The sequence below is a fragment of the Silene latifolia genome, chromosome X, assembly GCF_048544455.1.
Source record: "Silene latifolia isolate original U9 population chromosome X, ASM4854445v1, whole genome shotgun sequence".
NCBI lineage: Eukaryota > Viridiplantae > Streptophyta > Magnoliopsida > Caryophyllales > Caryophyllaceae > Silene > Silene latifolia.
In genome coordinates, this window is record NC_133537.1 from 292,864,685 (window position 1) to 292,879,756 (window position 15,072).

Sequence of the window (15,072 nt, forward strand, 5' to 3'; positions counted from 1 at the left end):
ATTTTAAGATTTGTCATAAAAAAATATATTAATGATAAATTTATGAGTTATGCAACTTTAAAATAGTTTTATTTAATTGAAAATAAATTTTAATGTTAAATAGAGGTAGTCCAGGCGGAACCGGGCACCAATACTAGTGTTAATAAAAAGTAGTAGTCGTATAATCTAAAAGCGAATTTATATTATTACAATTGTGTAACTACGTACATGAATGAGAAATTACGTGGGTGGTGCTCATTCATGGACGGATTTTACTCTTTCATGGATGAGAATGACCATTATACCCTTTTATTTTCTTTCTTTCAGTTAGAGAGAAAGTGGAGACTTTTAGTTTTTCGTGATTGTTGTATAGAATATTAGAACATAAGTTATGTAATGCAATCGAAATTGTAATTGCAAGTCGTGATTCATGAACTGGATATTGTCTTCTGTCTAGTTACAACTCTATTTGTTCAATCATTTGTGTTGTAAACTCTGAGCCGTCCCTCACCCAACGCCGGCGACGGTGTTACAAACTCTTATTTTGGAACGCCTCTATCTCCCCTAACCCTGCCACACCAGTATCACCGACACAACTGCCGACGGACGTCGTGCCTCCCCCGACGTCGGCGACGGCCGCCGTCCCTCAACCCAACGCCGGTGACGATTTAAGCAGACCAAATTTAATTAGTGTAAATTAATTCCTTAATTTGATATAATATAATTAATAAACTTAAGAATTAGAATTATTATTTGATCGATACAGGATTTAGCATTCATAATTGTGTAATTTGACGGAGTTGAATAATTTTGTGGATTTGATTAATTTTGTGAGGGAGAGAATTAGAGAGTTTTTTTGTCTATTTCTAGGCAGAGGGCATACAATAAAAAAAAAATAATGAAAAAAAGTTCATGAATAAGCAAAACCCGTACATGAATGAGCAACTACGTTGTGTAATACGGAGTATCTCTATTTATAGATAGAGTTTCAAATAAATGTATTTTAAGACAATGTTCAATTTAAGGTTAAGGGTATCAAAAGCAGTAAGTGGATTATACATTTGATGTACTACCACCAGTTTTATAGTTTTTGAGCATTATAATAAAGTTTTTGAGTTTTGTTTTAAAGTTTCTGAGTTTTACCCTAAAGTTTCTGAGTTAATTCACTTAAACATTAAGCTCAAAAAATTACAATATAACTCAAAAACATTACATATAAACTTAGTTAAATTTGAGTTTTGACGGCGAAAAATTAATATGTAAGTTATAAGCTTTAAAAAGCTCAAAAAAATTACACATAAGCTCAATAACAAATGAGGTCTGAGGTACTACATTTTATGTATGTTCCTATTTCTCTATCAAAAGTAATAATGAAAATGAGTGGGCAAAACTTGATGTGTAGTGAATAGTGGAATAATTTGGTGGTTTAAGGGTTTATATTTATTGAGGACAATTTTCATTCTTATTTACGAAAATTTTCAAGGCATGTATTTGGCGAACACAAATTCTCATTTGTGACAGCCGATATCCGTTATAAGCTTATGACGGGTTAAGCAAGGCTTAATAAGACAAATCATTTGTGATTCCCTATGTACTTTAATTGTTGTCTTATCTACCTGGGTAATACTTGACCCGTCACAAGTTTGTTAGAAGACTTATTGTTTGGCGAAATAGATCCGAAGAACACAATTTTTTTTCAAAAAAAGGCCACCATGAATGAAGCTTTTATTTTAAGCTTCAACTTCTTCACCTTATGTCTCAACGAAGCTGAAGACGGGCAAAAAGCACTTGGTGCTCACGGGTAAAACGAACTCCTTGATTGAACGTAGAAAGAGCAGGGAAACGGAAAGAAGGGAAGTGGAGGAGGAAACAAGCGATACTCGAGGGAAGATCAAAATGCCATGTAATTACCTCTCAGTTTTCCTCCAATTCAATGTGTCATCCAAACAAGGGAAGCACTACATAAACAAAGAGAAAAGAGTACAGCACAAAATTATTGTATTATTCTCAATAATACCGTAGTTTTTTTGACAATAAACTCCGCTTCACTACATGCTCCTTAATTCCATAGCATGCAGTGACATAATTTACTTTTGTCATAATACGAAAAATAGAGTACAATCGGGAAAATGCATTATTTTACGAGCTAACCAAGCTCGAGCCACAAGGATGAAAAGAAGTCAGGATAGATTAACCAGTGTTTTGCATTCCAGCGGCAACACCCTTCATGGTGAGGATGAGGGTGTCTTCAAGTCCTGGGGCATACTCACTAGACGGGTTCAATTGGACTAGCTCTGCCGCATTTTTGCTAGTGGACTCCATGTACTCCTTGGAGATGTGGGGCCTCAACTTGCAAAGGTAGCTCGGGTCTCGGATCCGTTTTAGGGTGTACGCTTGGCACACGTTCAGTGTCGTAGTGTAGGAATCACGAAGGCAAAGCCTTTGCCTTAGGTAGGGATCACCCTCGAGGACTTCTTTGTGTCCTGCAATCTATAAAAAGAAGAGAGGTCGGCAAACCATGAAAAATCAGTAACTTGTTCAGAAACTAGGTAATACGCGACAAGTGATTTCGAGATCAAATCTTACGACTTACGAGTGTATCATTAACAATTAACATAGAAAACCAGATGCGAATAATGTGTATTACCTTAAGCAGAAGGTTCTTGGTTTCTTCATATTTGGCTCTTAATTGCTCACCAAATGGCCACAACTCTTCAGCGACAAGTAGCTTATCATACAGAGCAGCAATGCCAGGGTCTCCCTTGGCAAACACCATCTCAACAAGATCAATGGTAACCCTAAAGAAAGGCCATTCATTGTACATCTGCTGAAGCATATTCAGATTCTTGATGTCCTTCTGGATAATATATCTGAATGCTGCTCCAAATCCGAGCCATACCGGGAGATGGAACCTAGTTTGGGTCCAAGCAAATATCCATGGGATGGCACGAAGCGATTCAATACCACCACTTGGCTTTCTTTTTGAGGGACGACTCCCGATATTCATCCTACCGTACTCCAACTCTGGCGTGGCCTATGGTACACAAGCAAGAAAATGGGACCCTCAGAGATTTAAGTACAATTACTTAGAATAGGACTATGTTTTGCAAGTCTTTTTGGGTGTTTTTGCTTAATTTGCCTTATCTGACTGAACTAAAATTTGATGGCCGAAACAGAAGAATAGTGAGTCTTTGACTCCATTGGACATGGAAACTATCAAGTCACTGGTTATCATGCCCCTAAACGTCATTTGCAAATATTAACCTCCTTTTCAGTTAATCTTACCAAAAACTTAAAATTGATCACTTGACTTTTTAAAGTTTAAACTAACAAATATCACATCAACATTTTTTAGGTTTCAGCTGTTATTTCAGATGCCATTCGCGCTAGTTTTGTCAAAAATACCCTACATTGAATTATGTTAAGAGAGATCGAGCACTCACCGAACGGAAGTACTCCACAAATCGAGGTTCTTTGAACACAATATCGCGATACTCTTCAGTAGCAACAACAGCCATCTCATCCAAAAGGGCCCGCCATTCGGGTTTTGGAGGAATTGGTGGGTGCATACCATGCTCCAAAGTGGCAGCTGTAAACCTTTGAAGAGTTCTAAAGCACAAGTGCTCCTCCCCAAAAGACTGCTCAATAACCTCACCTTGAACTGTGACACGAAGGGACCCAAGGATGGTATCCGGAGGTTGAGACAAAATAGCAAGATGAGTGGGTCCACCTCCTCGTCCAACAGTCCCACCACGACCATGGAACATAGTGAGTTTTACACCAAACTCCTTAGCCACCTTCACAAGCTCCTCTTGAGCTTTATACAACGCCCAAGCTGCAGAAAGCCGCCCGGCGTCCTTACCAGAATCTGAATATCCGATCATAACTTCTTGCTTTCCGTTTATACGGTTCCTGTACCATTCGATTGAGAACAGACGAGCCACAGCAGCAGGGGCTGATTCCAGGTCAGCAAGTTTCTCGAACAATGGGACGACCCTTAAAGGCTTCTTTACATGGCATTCACGTTGAAGTAGTTCAACTGCCAGAACATCAGAAGGGGAAGTTGCCATTGATATGATGTAAGCTCCAAAGCAGTCAGAGGGAAGCTCAGCAAGGACATTAAAAGTGTCTAATACATCAGCAATCTCTTCAGTTTTTGGGAGATCTGGACCAAATAATGGACGTTTTCCACTTAATTCAGACAAAAGCCATTCCTGACGCTTCTCTTCAGGCCAGTCCTTGTATGAGCCAATTCCCAGGTGGGTGGTAATGGCATCCATGACATCACTGTGGCGGTCTGATTCTTGACGGATATCGAGTTTGACTAGGGAGAGACCGAAAGTGGAAACTTGCCTCAAGAAATCAAGGAGGCTTCCATCGGCAATTGGCCTGTCACCACAGGCACAAAGAGATCGATAGCACAGCTCCAGAGGTTCCAGGAACTGAATCGATAGAAAGAGAAGAGGTCAGAACATAGGCCAGTGAACACAATTTGGGTAGAACTGGCAAACGGATCATTCGGGTCAAGTCATGTCATTAAGGGATCAGGTTATTACGTACTGGGTCAATTTATGTTTCGGTCAATAGGGTCATTTTGGATCTGGTTGTTTCGGGGTTGTTCAATTCAGATTCGGGGCTACTTTTGTTGCAATGCTCAGTTTGAGGTGGATCATTCAGTTGGGTCAGTACTGCAAGTCTAATTTAGAGGGACTGCATTTTAAGAAACTGATGTTGAGATTGATTAAGAGGAATTATTAATGTACCTGCTCTAAATTTGTGTAAGTTACATCTTCTGGAATATCTGAGGTTCCATTCGATAGTAGCTGACGGGAACGCTCACGTGTATTATATAATTTATCCCTCACATCACCAAGAACAACCCGATATGGCTCAGTGGCAGGAATATTTTTCCAAAACTCTGCATGAAAAGCGAATCAAATGAGTATATATTTCATCACTGAAATCAAAGCAGGCATAGTGTAAAGTTGTAAACTAATTGCTGCAAATAACATTAAATAGAAAACAGCAAGCTTTGAGCAAGACCTCAAATAGATAACACGTGGCCGAGAACAGCGAGAGAATTATTTTTAATTATGGCTGAAGTACCTATATAATGTTTGGCATCCCTTCTGTTGTTGTTGTGGAGGTCTTCAGCACGAACTCGAAGTTCGTCAGTGCAACGCCACATAGATAACTGCATAGGCGTAATGATATTGTATCGAGTCAATGAGGTGGAGATTAAAATAATGAGAGATTAAAATTAAACTAAGAGGTGAGCTTTGTACCTCAAACATGAGATCCTCTATCTGAGCGAAGTAAAGTTTAGCAGCCATCATTCTAGCCAGCAAGCAAACATCTCTGGTGACCTCAGGTGTCACTCTTGGATTACCTGTAGCAACATATTAGCATATCCACTCGATAACACCAAGATATAAAGAAATGTACGGAGAATCATGTAGCTCATGCCCTTTAACATATTACTATCTCCACCCCAAATTTATTGTCCCTTGGTGGTCAACTGATATCAACTTGGACCGCTGATTACTCAATATACATTTTCATATTATCTTTACTAAAAATTGGTACCTGTACTACTATAGTGTCCTGTATAAAAATATTTGTCAAAGTCAACATCAATTGACAAATAAAGTCAAATGGAGACAATATAAATCGCCTGAAGAGAGTACTTAGAATATATACAACATTAAAGCTAAAAGAGAACTTACCATCACGATCACCACCCATCCATGAAGAGAATTGAATAAGAGGGGCATTGTAAGGAACTCGTTCATTAATGCCTATGTTCTTTAAAGCGGTGTCCACTCGGCGTAGAAACTTAGGAACGCCATTCCATATTGTTTCATGGAAGTAGCTCATCCCAGCCCTCATCTCATCCTGAGGCGTGGGTGCTGTCCTACGAATCTCATCAGTGCGAAAAGCTGCTTGGATCTGCACATTGTCATAATCATGATATTGCGTAGCATAATGGTGAGCAATGACTACCAATATCTTATGTGGAGAAGAACACAACAAACAAAAATACAAAGGAACTACGCCTCCACTCTTAAGGTTTTTAATGATTAGAACTACAAAAGACAAGATGACAATATTATATGTCAAAACTGGACGGCCAAATTTTTCCCATCTGTGTTAATTCGTTTATCTTTGCTTTTGGATCGATGGTTTGAGCAGGCACATGCAAGTGATATTGGGTATCTATAATGGGCAGATAAGAGTGCACTAGTGCAACAGTTGTTGCTATGTGAAAAAAAAAAAAAAAATGACCGAGACGGACCAAAAAGGAATACTTTCTAAATGGGTAGGATAGAGGGACTGAGGGAGTACAATTGACTATATGTGAAACCTGCAACATATATCTCTCATTGACTCCTGGACAAGTTTAGTCTTCAAATTTTTTAATCTAACCGATCCCGTCATATATTAATGCGTCTACTTGGAAGATAATTAACTAGAGTAAAATATGGATACAGAAAATGACTAGTCATCATTTACGAGGTTTTTTTAAATATCAACAATAATTTCTGTGCTGTCTCAGCCAATATAAACCACAAACTCGGACAATAATTAATATTTTATACATGAAGTTGATTCAATCATACACAAAGGCACACATCACCACGAACTTCATCTAAATATAACAAAGTTGGATCCATCTCATGAATCATGACAGGAACATGCAATAGTTTAACACTTATCACATGATTACATGTGGACATTTATGTTGAACCTAACATTCTGTTTTAAATAACAAAAGGTTTCGATTTACTAGGCCTCTCTGTTGCTATTAACATAGACACTTTCACTAAAACAGAAATCAGATCTAATAAAAACAAGTGACACACAAAGAAAGGATTAAAATATTATTTGCATCTCCTTTTCCTTCTTTTTGCTTTCCATCTTAGTAAGGTTCCATTTTATTATCAGATTCCCAGTCACATTTAAAGGTTGTACAATAATAGTACATGATTTATAGAGATAACATCATTTATAGGCTACGAAGCATGCGTGACGGATTAGTTCTCTTAGGAAAATTGGCCTTTACCTCCCTCTGAAGAGCTTCATCCAGCTCTTGCTTATCATCAGGAGTAATATCCTTTGCATACAACTGAGCTAAACAGTTCCTTACTCTGAAATAAATCAACAAATGAGCCAGGTCAACAACGACAACATTACGTCAGCTAGCGGATACTTGGCAATAAAGGAGTACAAATAGTTTAGTGAGCTATCTTGGTCTATTCCATCATAAAGGAGAACCAAAAAATAACGAGTCTTTGGCTCCACCATAAATGAAGACTAAGCCAGGTCCATTAATGATAGAACAAAACAATGTTAAACTTGAATTTGGGTCAAATCATCAAAAAGACAAAAACAGACCTTCCATGCTTTTGAAGCAAGGATCTACGAACTGATTGAGTAGGATGAGCAGTGAGGACGAGATCAACAGTTTGATTCTTAAGAGCATCAAAAATTTCTTGTGGGGACTTTCCGAGATCCCCAACAAGCCTCTTGAATGTCTCTTCCATGTCAGATTCAGTGGCAGCAGAATTCTCATCAACAAAATCTCCCTTCTTCAACTTCTTAATTCTACGGCGATAAGCAATCTGAACCTCCTCAGCCAAGTTTGCCAAGTTAAGCATGTGTGAAAAAGACTTGGCCACAACAATGGAGTCACCTGGATCCAAGCTTGTGAGCACACTTCCGAGCTCTTCAAGTTTCTTAGGATCATGTTTCCCTTCATACTCAGCTGAATGCTCATAACACTCTTGTACCTACATTAGAGGTGGATACACGTGTTAGAACATGCGTCTCTGGAGATCGTAAAACAACTTTTTGGTGCATTTATCGAATCCTAATGTTGAAAAAAATATATTTAAAATCTACAATTTTTATACATCACTTCTGACCTACATCAATCAACTTGACTAGTCAATGATAAGGGAAGGTATTTGATAGTTCAGAATAAAGATGCACATTTACCACCTAATTTAAGGAAGAATCCATGGCTACTCAATCAACCCATCAAAAAAATTTCCCCCTCCGTCTCAGTCAATTGTTGTCATTTTGTTTTGGCACAAAAACCAAGAAAAGAGAAATGGGTCAATTACTAAATGACAAGTGGAACAAATTGAGTGTGAATGATCAAATTGTTCATCAAGTTCATTCTACAACAACTCACTGAGACACCCCAATATGGAAAAGGACAACAAATGACCGGGACAGAGGGAGTAATCAACAGTCAAGATTGTCACTTGTGATCATAGACAAGAATATAAAAAAAACAAGTTACAATCTTGACTAATCCACCAACCCATCAATTCAGATGATCAACACACAATTGTCAGCAAAGTCAACACCCTAAAAAACACTAAGATCTAGCACATAAGCAATTAAGCATCATTTACTACAATCGGACGAAACGAAAGATCATATCTTTAGCCAGAAAACCAAAAGAGGTATCCATGAACCTTGAAATCAAAGTGATACAAACAACATTGAACAATCATAAACTCACAAAATAATAAACAATCATGATCTTAAATTACCATGTTTAGCTAGAAAATCAAAATGGGTCATCTAAAACACTTGGAATTGAAGTGATACAAAGTTAGAAACAAAGTGAAAATCATTGATCATAAATACTCAACATAAAGTAAAATCATGATCATGTATGCTAACCAAAAACAAAGAATCAAACAAAAACAGCAAATTTCATAGAAGATTAACACCAAAAATGAAATTGAAACAAGAAAAGAGAAGCAATGACATACAGTTTCACGAATTTCTTCACCATGTAGATCCTGAAGAATGTCAAGGAAACGATCCAATAAAAGGGCATCATACTCAATCAACTTATCATCCTCAGATACTTTAGCAGGAATCAAAAGCCTGAGTTGGGCATCAATTGATGCCATTTTTTCAATATTTCTAGTCATCATGATTCAACCTACCCAATAAAGTACATACATTATAAACCCAACATTAATAAACAAACAAAAAACTACTAATACACGTATAAACTACAGTAAATAAATTATACTTTCAAACAACAGTTGTTATTGGTGTAATACCGTTTTAGAACGTGAGACGATACTTTTATACTGTATATAAAAACAAACGGGTGTCGAAACAATTAAAAGTGGCATGTTTAAACAAGATTAGAAGAGAGGGAGCAAAAGGGTACCTAGCAGAAGAGTTAAAGAGAAGAAAAGAGTTGAGTTTGCTAAGTAAAAGAGGCAGGAAATGAGGAAGTATATATAGAGAGATAAGAGACTAGAGTGTGAGTGATGGGGAACAAAATATCAATAGTTGAATTTTTGAATGGAAAAAAGGTAAAGAATTGATTGGTTACAACTTCTACATCCACGCGAATATGCTTTTCAGTTCTACTAGTATAGATCTCGCACAAATGCGCGATTTTTTAGATAGAGATATTTGAGAATTTAATAATTTTAGTATTTTACCACTGTAATTATGAAATCAGTAGGTCTCATGAGACACGTCTTTCACTAATTTAAAGAATTTAAAAATTTTACCATTATAATAACTCCATTTGAAATTTATTTAAGAACTCCCTCTTATTCACAATAAACTTCCCCTTTTATTTTGACACAAAAATTAAGGAAACACACTACCCCACCGTATACAGAAATTTGGACCACACAAATACACTACCCCACCATACAATTAAATTTGGACCACACAAACACTTACCAAAAAAAGAAATAGGGAAGTTATTGTGAATAGATGGAAAAGGAAATAGGGAAGTTATATTAAATAGGAGGGAGTATATTATTAAGAGGTAGAAAAAAAGAGGTTCAACACTTATACTCCGCATAAGATTAACTTTATTTTAAAAAATATTATTATTGTATCATTATATTCACTAAAGGCGTAATATAAACGTGAAGGAATGACATTGAAAATACAATCAGATAAAGAATAAAAAAATATTTTACATCATAGATCGGATGTTCTTTTTTCTTTTCAAATGAAGGGCTTCTTCAAAAAACCAGAGTTAGCCGGGTAGCTCGAGCAGGAATGTTTATGAAAAGCTGAAAAATGGAAGGATATGTGTTGTAATAAATATATTTATGTATATATTAAATTAAAAATTTTAAAAAATTAACCAAAGTTTAAATGTTCAGATAGTATGGAGCGGAGATAGATATTGAGTTAAACGGTAAGAAAACGTATATTATTCCTAAATTTTTCCTTTTAGAAGTAAGAAAAAACTAACAATCTATGAATACTCTCAACTTATAATACGTTTGTTTCAAAAGACGGAATAATAGAATTAATTAGAACGCATTTGTTAAAAAATGTTTGTGACCATCATGTTTAGTTTCAAAAAATAATAATAATGAAATATTTCTATCACATCGTACCTATAATTAGTTCAAATTCATTTATGTGACAAAATTAAAAAATCGTTTCAATATGTTCATACAAATTGAAAAAATATTACTCTTTTTAAACGGAATACAATTATCTATTGCATAGAATAGTTGCCTCAGTTGTAGATATGATATATAATTTATAATAAAGCGTATTTATAGCAAGTCATTTAGGCGGTAAATTTTAAGAAACTCTTATTCTTTTAGTATAAGGGGATGATGATTCGAGTTATTTTGAGGGGGTTGAGTCACTACAAAAATACACAAAGGCGTTGTTTGATAAACGGCATATTGGCCAATTTTTTGCATATTTAAGGGTTTTAGCATGTTTGACCAATCAATATGCTAATTTTAGTGTTTGGTAAATAGCATATTGAAACAACATATTTGGGGTCAATATGTTGTTTTACAATATGTTGCTTACCCCAGCATATTGGTTAGCATATTGTAAAATAGGAAATTTTTCTCCATTTTACAAAGAAAAATAACAATCTACTAATCGTAATCTGTCAATTACCAAACACTCAAATTAATTCTGCTAATTATAATATGCTAGTCAAACCTCCTGATAAAGGCGATGTTTGGTAAACAACATATTGGCCAAATTTTAGCATATTCAAAGCTTTTAGCATGTTTGACCAATCAATATGCTAATTTTAGTGTTTGATAAACAGCATATTGAAACAGCATATTTGAGGTCAATATGCTGCTTACCCCAGCATATTGGTTAGCATATTGTAAAATAGGAAATTTTTCTCCATTTTACAAAGAAAACTAACAATCTACTAATCGTAATCTGCCAATTACCAAACACTCAAATCAATTCTGTTAATTATAATATGCTAGTCAAACCTTCTGATAAAATCTGTCATTTATAATCTGCTTTTGCAATCTGTTTATGCTGAAATTAATCTGTTGTTTACCAAACAGGGCCAAAATCTGATATTTGTAATCTGCTTTTGCTGAAATTAATCCGTTATTTACCAAACAGGGCCTTATACTCCATTATTATAGGATTTTTTTATTTTTATTTTTTATAATTGCTTATTTCTTTCCCTAATTATGGGCATTTTTAGATTTCGGACAATTCGAAATTAAAATCACATATTTTCTTCATTACAAAATAATCTTCTTATTTTCAGTTTTTAGCCATCACAAAATAATCTTCCTATTTTCCTTTTCCAATACTAAAAATTATTGGTTTTTGTTCAGACTTTACCCCATTTCTCTCGACTTTTCATTATTCAGTTATATAAATTGGTTTTCGCGCATTTTACAATCAGAAAGATAATTTTAGGATGGAGAAAATAATTTTAACTATATAAATGTATAATAGAAGTAGCTAAAAAGGTATTAGTTCTTTATTCGTTCCTGATACGGTACTTTCATAACACAAATTTTGGCTCTCTAATCACACGCACAATGATATAATTATATAAGCAACTTGTCTAATTCCTTATTGATTTATTTCATGTGTTTATAGTTGTAATACGAGTATTATTTTTTGAGTTTTTTTACTGCATATATGACACATTATATAAAAATATATGTATTCATTATTGTTGATAAACTTAAGTTATTCCTCTTATGTTAATATCATTTCTTTACTTGAAAGTCAACTTTTTAATCACAAATTTGAATAAACCATTAGATAAATAAAATTTTGATAAATTTAAATTTTATTTAATTTAAATACGCAAATTGTACAATTATCTCAATCTATTAGTTCTCCAGAAATCAATAAAAAAACTAATTAGCTAGCAACTTCATTCTTTGTTCGCCACAAAGATTCCAGCTTAGAAATTTAATGATATGAATTGTGGAGTAGTATAATTTTTTGTAATGACATTTATGTTATATGATAATTGGTGATGTTTGGTAAACAGTATATTAGGTTAAATTAATAGGTTTCGGTATAAATAGTAGATTGACTAATCAATCTACTAATTTTATGTGTGTAGTTAATGACATATTTAAATAGCATATTGGTCGGAATCTACTGTTTTTGAATGTGCTGCTAATAGCAGATTTTTATAAATGAAAATGGTAGATTGGTCCTATAATCTGCTAATTACCAAACACATTTTATTAATTCTACTAATTTAACTCGATGGTCAAACCTACTGCTAAAATCTGTCAACCGTATTCTGCTAATGTTATATTGTTATTTGCTATTGTAAATCTGCTTCCACCGTTTGCAAACAGAACCAATATGTGAGTAGATCTGCATATGCTTATGATATATATACCAATTAGGCAATTATATGATTATTTGTTATTAAGAATAAATGAAGCATCAAGTATAAGCATATCTTTTTGGCTATAAAATAAGCCATCTTTTGTGAAAGTGGAAGTTTTTAGAGGTTCTACAACGACCGACTGCTATGATGCAGCCTAACTCAAATTTTTATGCACATCAGCATTACTTAACTATTCAAACACTTAATCATTTATATTAAAATAACATATCCAATTAATAATTGTGAATAATAGAGTTACTATACTGATAATAATTAAAGTAATGACGACATTGTAAGCAATATTCGGGTCATGCATGAATTTAAAAGCTATGAGATTCCTTAATGAACAACAGGTGAAGGTGAGATTCATGCATTGTTTGTAGACAAGTTTGTAGGCCTGACTTGTCAAAAAAAAAAAAAAAAAAAAAAGTTTGTAGGCCTGCTTCTGAGGCAGAGTTCATGTGGTACTTCTATTACTATTACTTGGTCAACTCTACTTATTTACAAATATTTTCATAACACAAATTCTCATGGAAGACGGACTTCATAATTGTCAATACCCGTTAAGTTGGAGCATGAAAATACGCAATTCCTTTATGAGGAGTGTATTTTTGCCTAAGACCATTCCCAAGCAAAAGGTCGACTTAATCGGGTCAATCAGAATTTTACTCTTAATCACTCCGTATTAACTTGACCCATTTTCACCCTTCCCAGCAGAAGGTCACGACCTGGGTCAATTAATCCAATCATTTTCCAATTTCCAACATCCCCTTAAACTAAAAGAATAAGAGATTCTCAAGTTTTTCCCGCCTAAATGAGTTGCTCTATATTGGGCTTTGAGCTTCATTATATCCTATCTTTGTGGTATGCCGATTTAAAAGGGGATAATATTTTTTCAACTTGCATTCCCCTTTATTTATTTACTACAATGAGAATAAAAATTTTCAATAGTTTTTCCTCCAAAGGAAGTTGGCTAAATAAGGAAACAAAACTCTATTTTTATTAAATTATTATCTTTTAGTTAAGATATAATCTTTAATCATTATAACTTTTTTTTAATTAAATTATAATATTTTAATTTAAAAATAAAACAAAACTGGTATAAATCTAAAATTCGTATATGAAAAACTGAAAAATTTGATATTATTAGTTTCGCATAATTTTTTTTACCAAGTACGAGTATTTAATTCGTATAAAAAAATTATGAACTTATATTATTAATTTCTTGACAAAAAAAGTCTTTAAAATTATTTGAGAAAATTTATAAATTGTAATCATTAGCTTGTGATGAAAAATTTCATTAAAATATACATTTCTTGAATTTACTTAATTCTTTTAATTAATTTTCCATTTTAATTTTTTATCCTCATATTAAAATATGAAAAATTAATAATACATCAGTTTTATATCTTAAACAATACATTATAAAGTAAAGATCTATGAATATCGCGCATGTATGCGCGGGATCCATACTAGTTTCTAATCATTTTCAATCATTTCCCACATTCTCACCCCACCAAAACCTCTCTCTTACTTTTTCAATTATTATTTACTAACTAATTATACAAGTTTTTATTGTAATTTTAAAAAAATAAAAGTACTCCAATATATTAAACATTAATTTAATGACGTACACTTTGGAAAAAAATTATTAAATAACAAAGTTAAAATTTAATAATCGAAAAGACGATTTCATTGACAATAAAAAAACCGCATACATAAATAAAAAAGCCGCATACATAATTTGAGCAATTAAAAAAAGCCGCATACATTAAAAAAAAAACCATACATAATTAAAAAAATCGCATACATAATTAAAAAAGCCGCATACATTAAAAAAACCGCATACTCTTTGTACTTTTAATGTTAATATATGAGTTTTCTTTTTTTTATTGGATTTTAAATATTGTAACCAATTACAATTTAACACATGTAAGGTCAATTCTTGGATCAATTTGAGCAAGTGAAGGTCATCAATTGACCTCTTCTCACCTTTTAAACCCTTGGATCACTCTAATATTTTGCTTAAATGTGGATTAAGATGACCTTTTCACAAATTAACCCCCCAATTGACCTTACTTGGGGTGGTCTAATGAGTGAAAGTATGAACGTCAAGGACTCATTGTGGCGCTCACGAGTTCACTCCGGACGAAATTATACTAATCTTTAATACGGAGTATGTCAATACAATAGGGGCGGTATGAGAAATAGTTAAAGGGACTATATTACCATAGTCAAGAGAAAATTAACAGGGGCGGTATGAAGTTGAGCTGCTTCCACAAAAAAAGGAGAGATTATTCTTTATCTGGTAAATCCAAAAAAAAAACCAATCCTAGAATCAATATGCAAGAGGAATATATAACTCCTATGCCCTTATGGCCTTATGAACTACTCCGTAATAAACTTTTAGGGTGTGTTTGGATAGCAAAAATGGAGGG

At 33.9% G+C, this 15,072-nt stretch overlaps 1 protein-coding gene across 1 annotated transcript; it reads right to left on the minus strand.

Annotated features, from left to right (window-relative positions):
• Nucleotides 1-1,960: 1,960 nt before the first annotated feature.
• LOC141616969 (phosphoenolpyruvate carboxylase 2) lies at nt 1,961-9,424 on the minus strand. Its single transcript, XM_074434138.1, has 11 exons — nt 9,182-9,424; nt 8,769-8,944; nt 7,375-7,769; nt 7,043-7,127; nt 5,706-5,928; nt 5,265-5,368; nt 5,086-5,173; nt 4,743-4,897; nt 3,423-4,421; nt 2,627-3,013; nt 1,961-2,469 (listed from the first exon to the last, which is right to left on the minus strand). The coding sequence occupies exons 2-11, from the start codon at nt 8,934-8,936 to the stop codon at nt 2,170-2,172; spliced, it is 2,904 nt and encodes a 967-aa protein (XP_074290239.1). The 5' UTR covers nt 8,937-8,944; nt 9,182-9,424; the 3' UTR covers nt 1,961-2,169.
• Nucleotides 9,425-15,072: the final 5,648 nt, after the last annotated feature.

Excerpts from the sequence above, each read along its gene's own strand:
- LOC141616969 (XM_074434138.1), bottom strand. The coding sequence starts at position 8,936 with ATGATGACTAGAAATATTGAAAAAATGGCATCAATTGATGCCCAACTC. Across the intron at positions 7,128-7,374 it reads TTGCTTCAAAAGCATGGAAG|AGTAAGGAACTGTTTAGCTC; the intron begins GTCTGTTTTTGT and ends GATTTATTTCAG. Across the intron at positions 5,369-5,705 it reads GATGGGTGGTGATCGTGATG|GTAATCCAAGAGTGACACCT; the intron begins GTAAGTTCTCTT and ends ATGTTGCTACAG.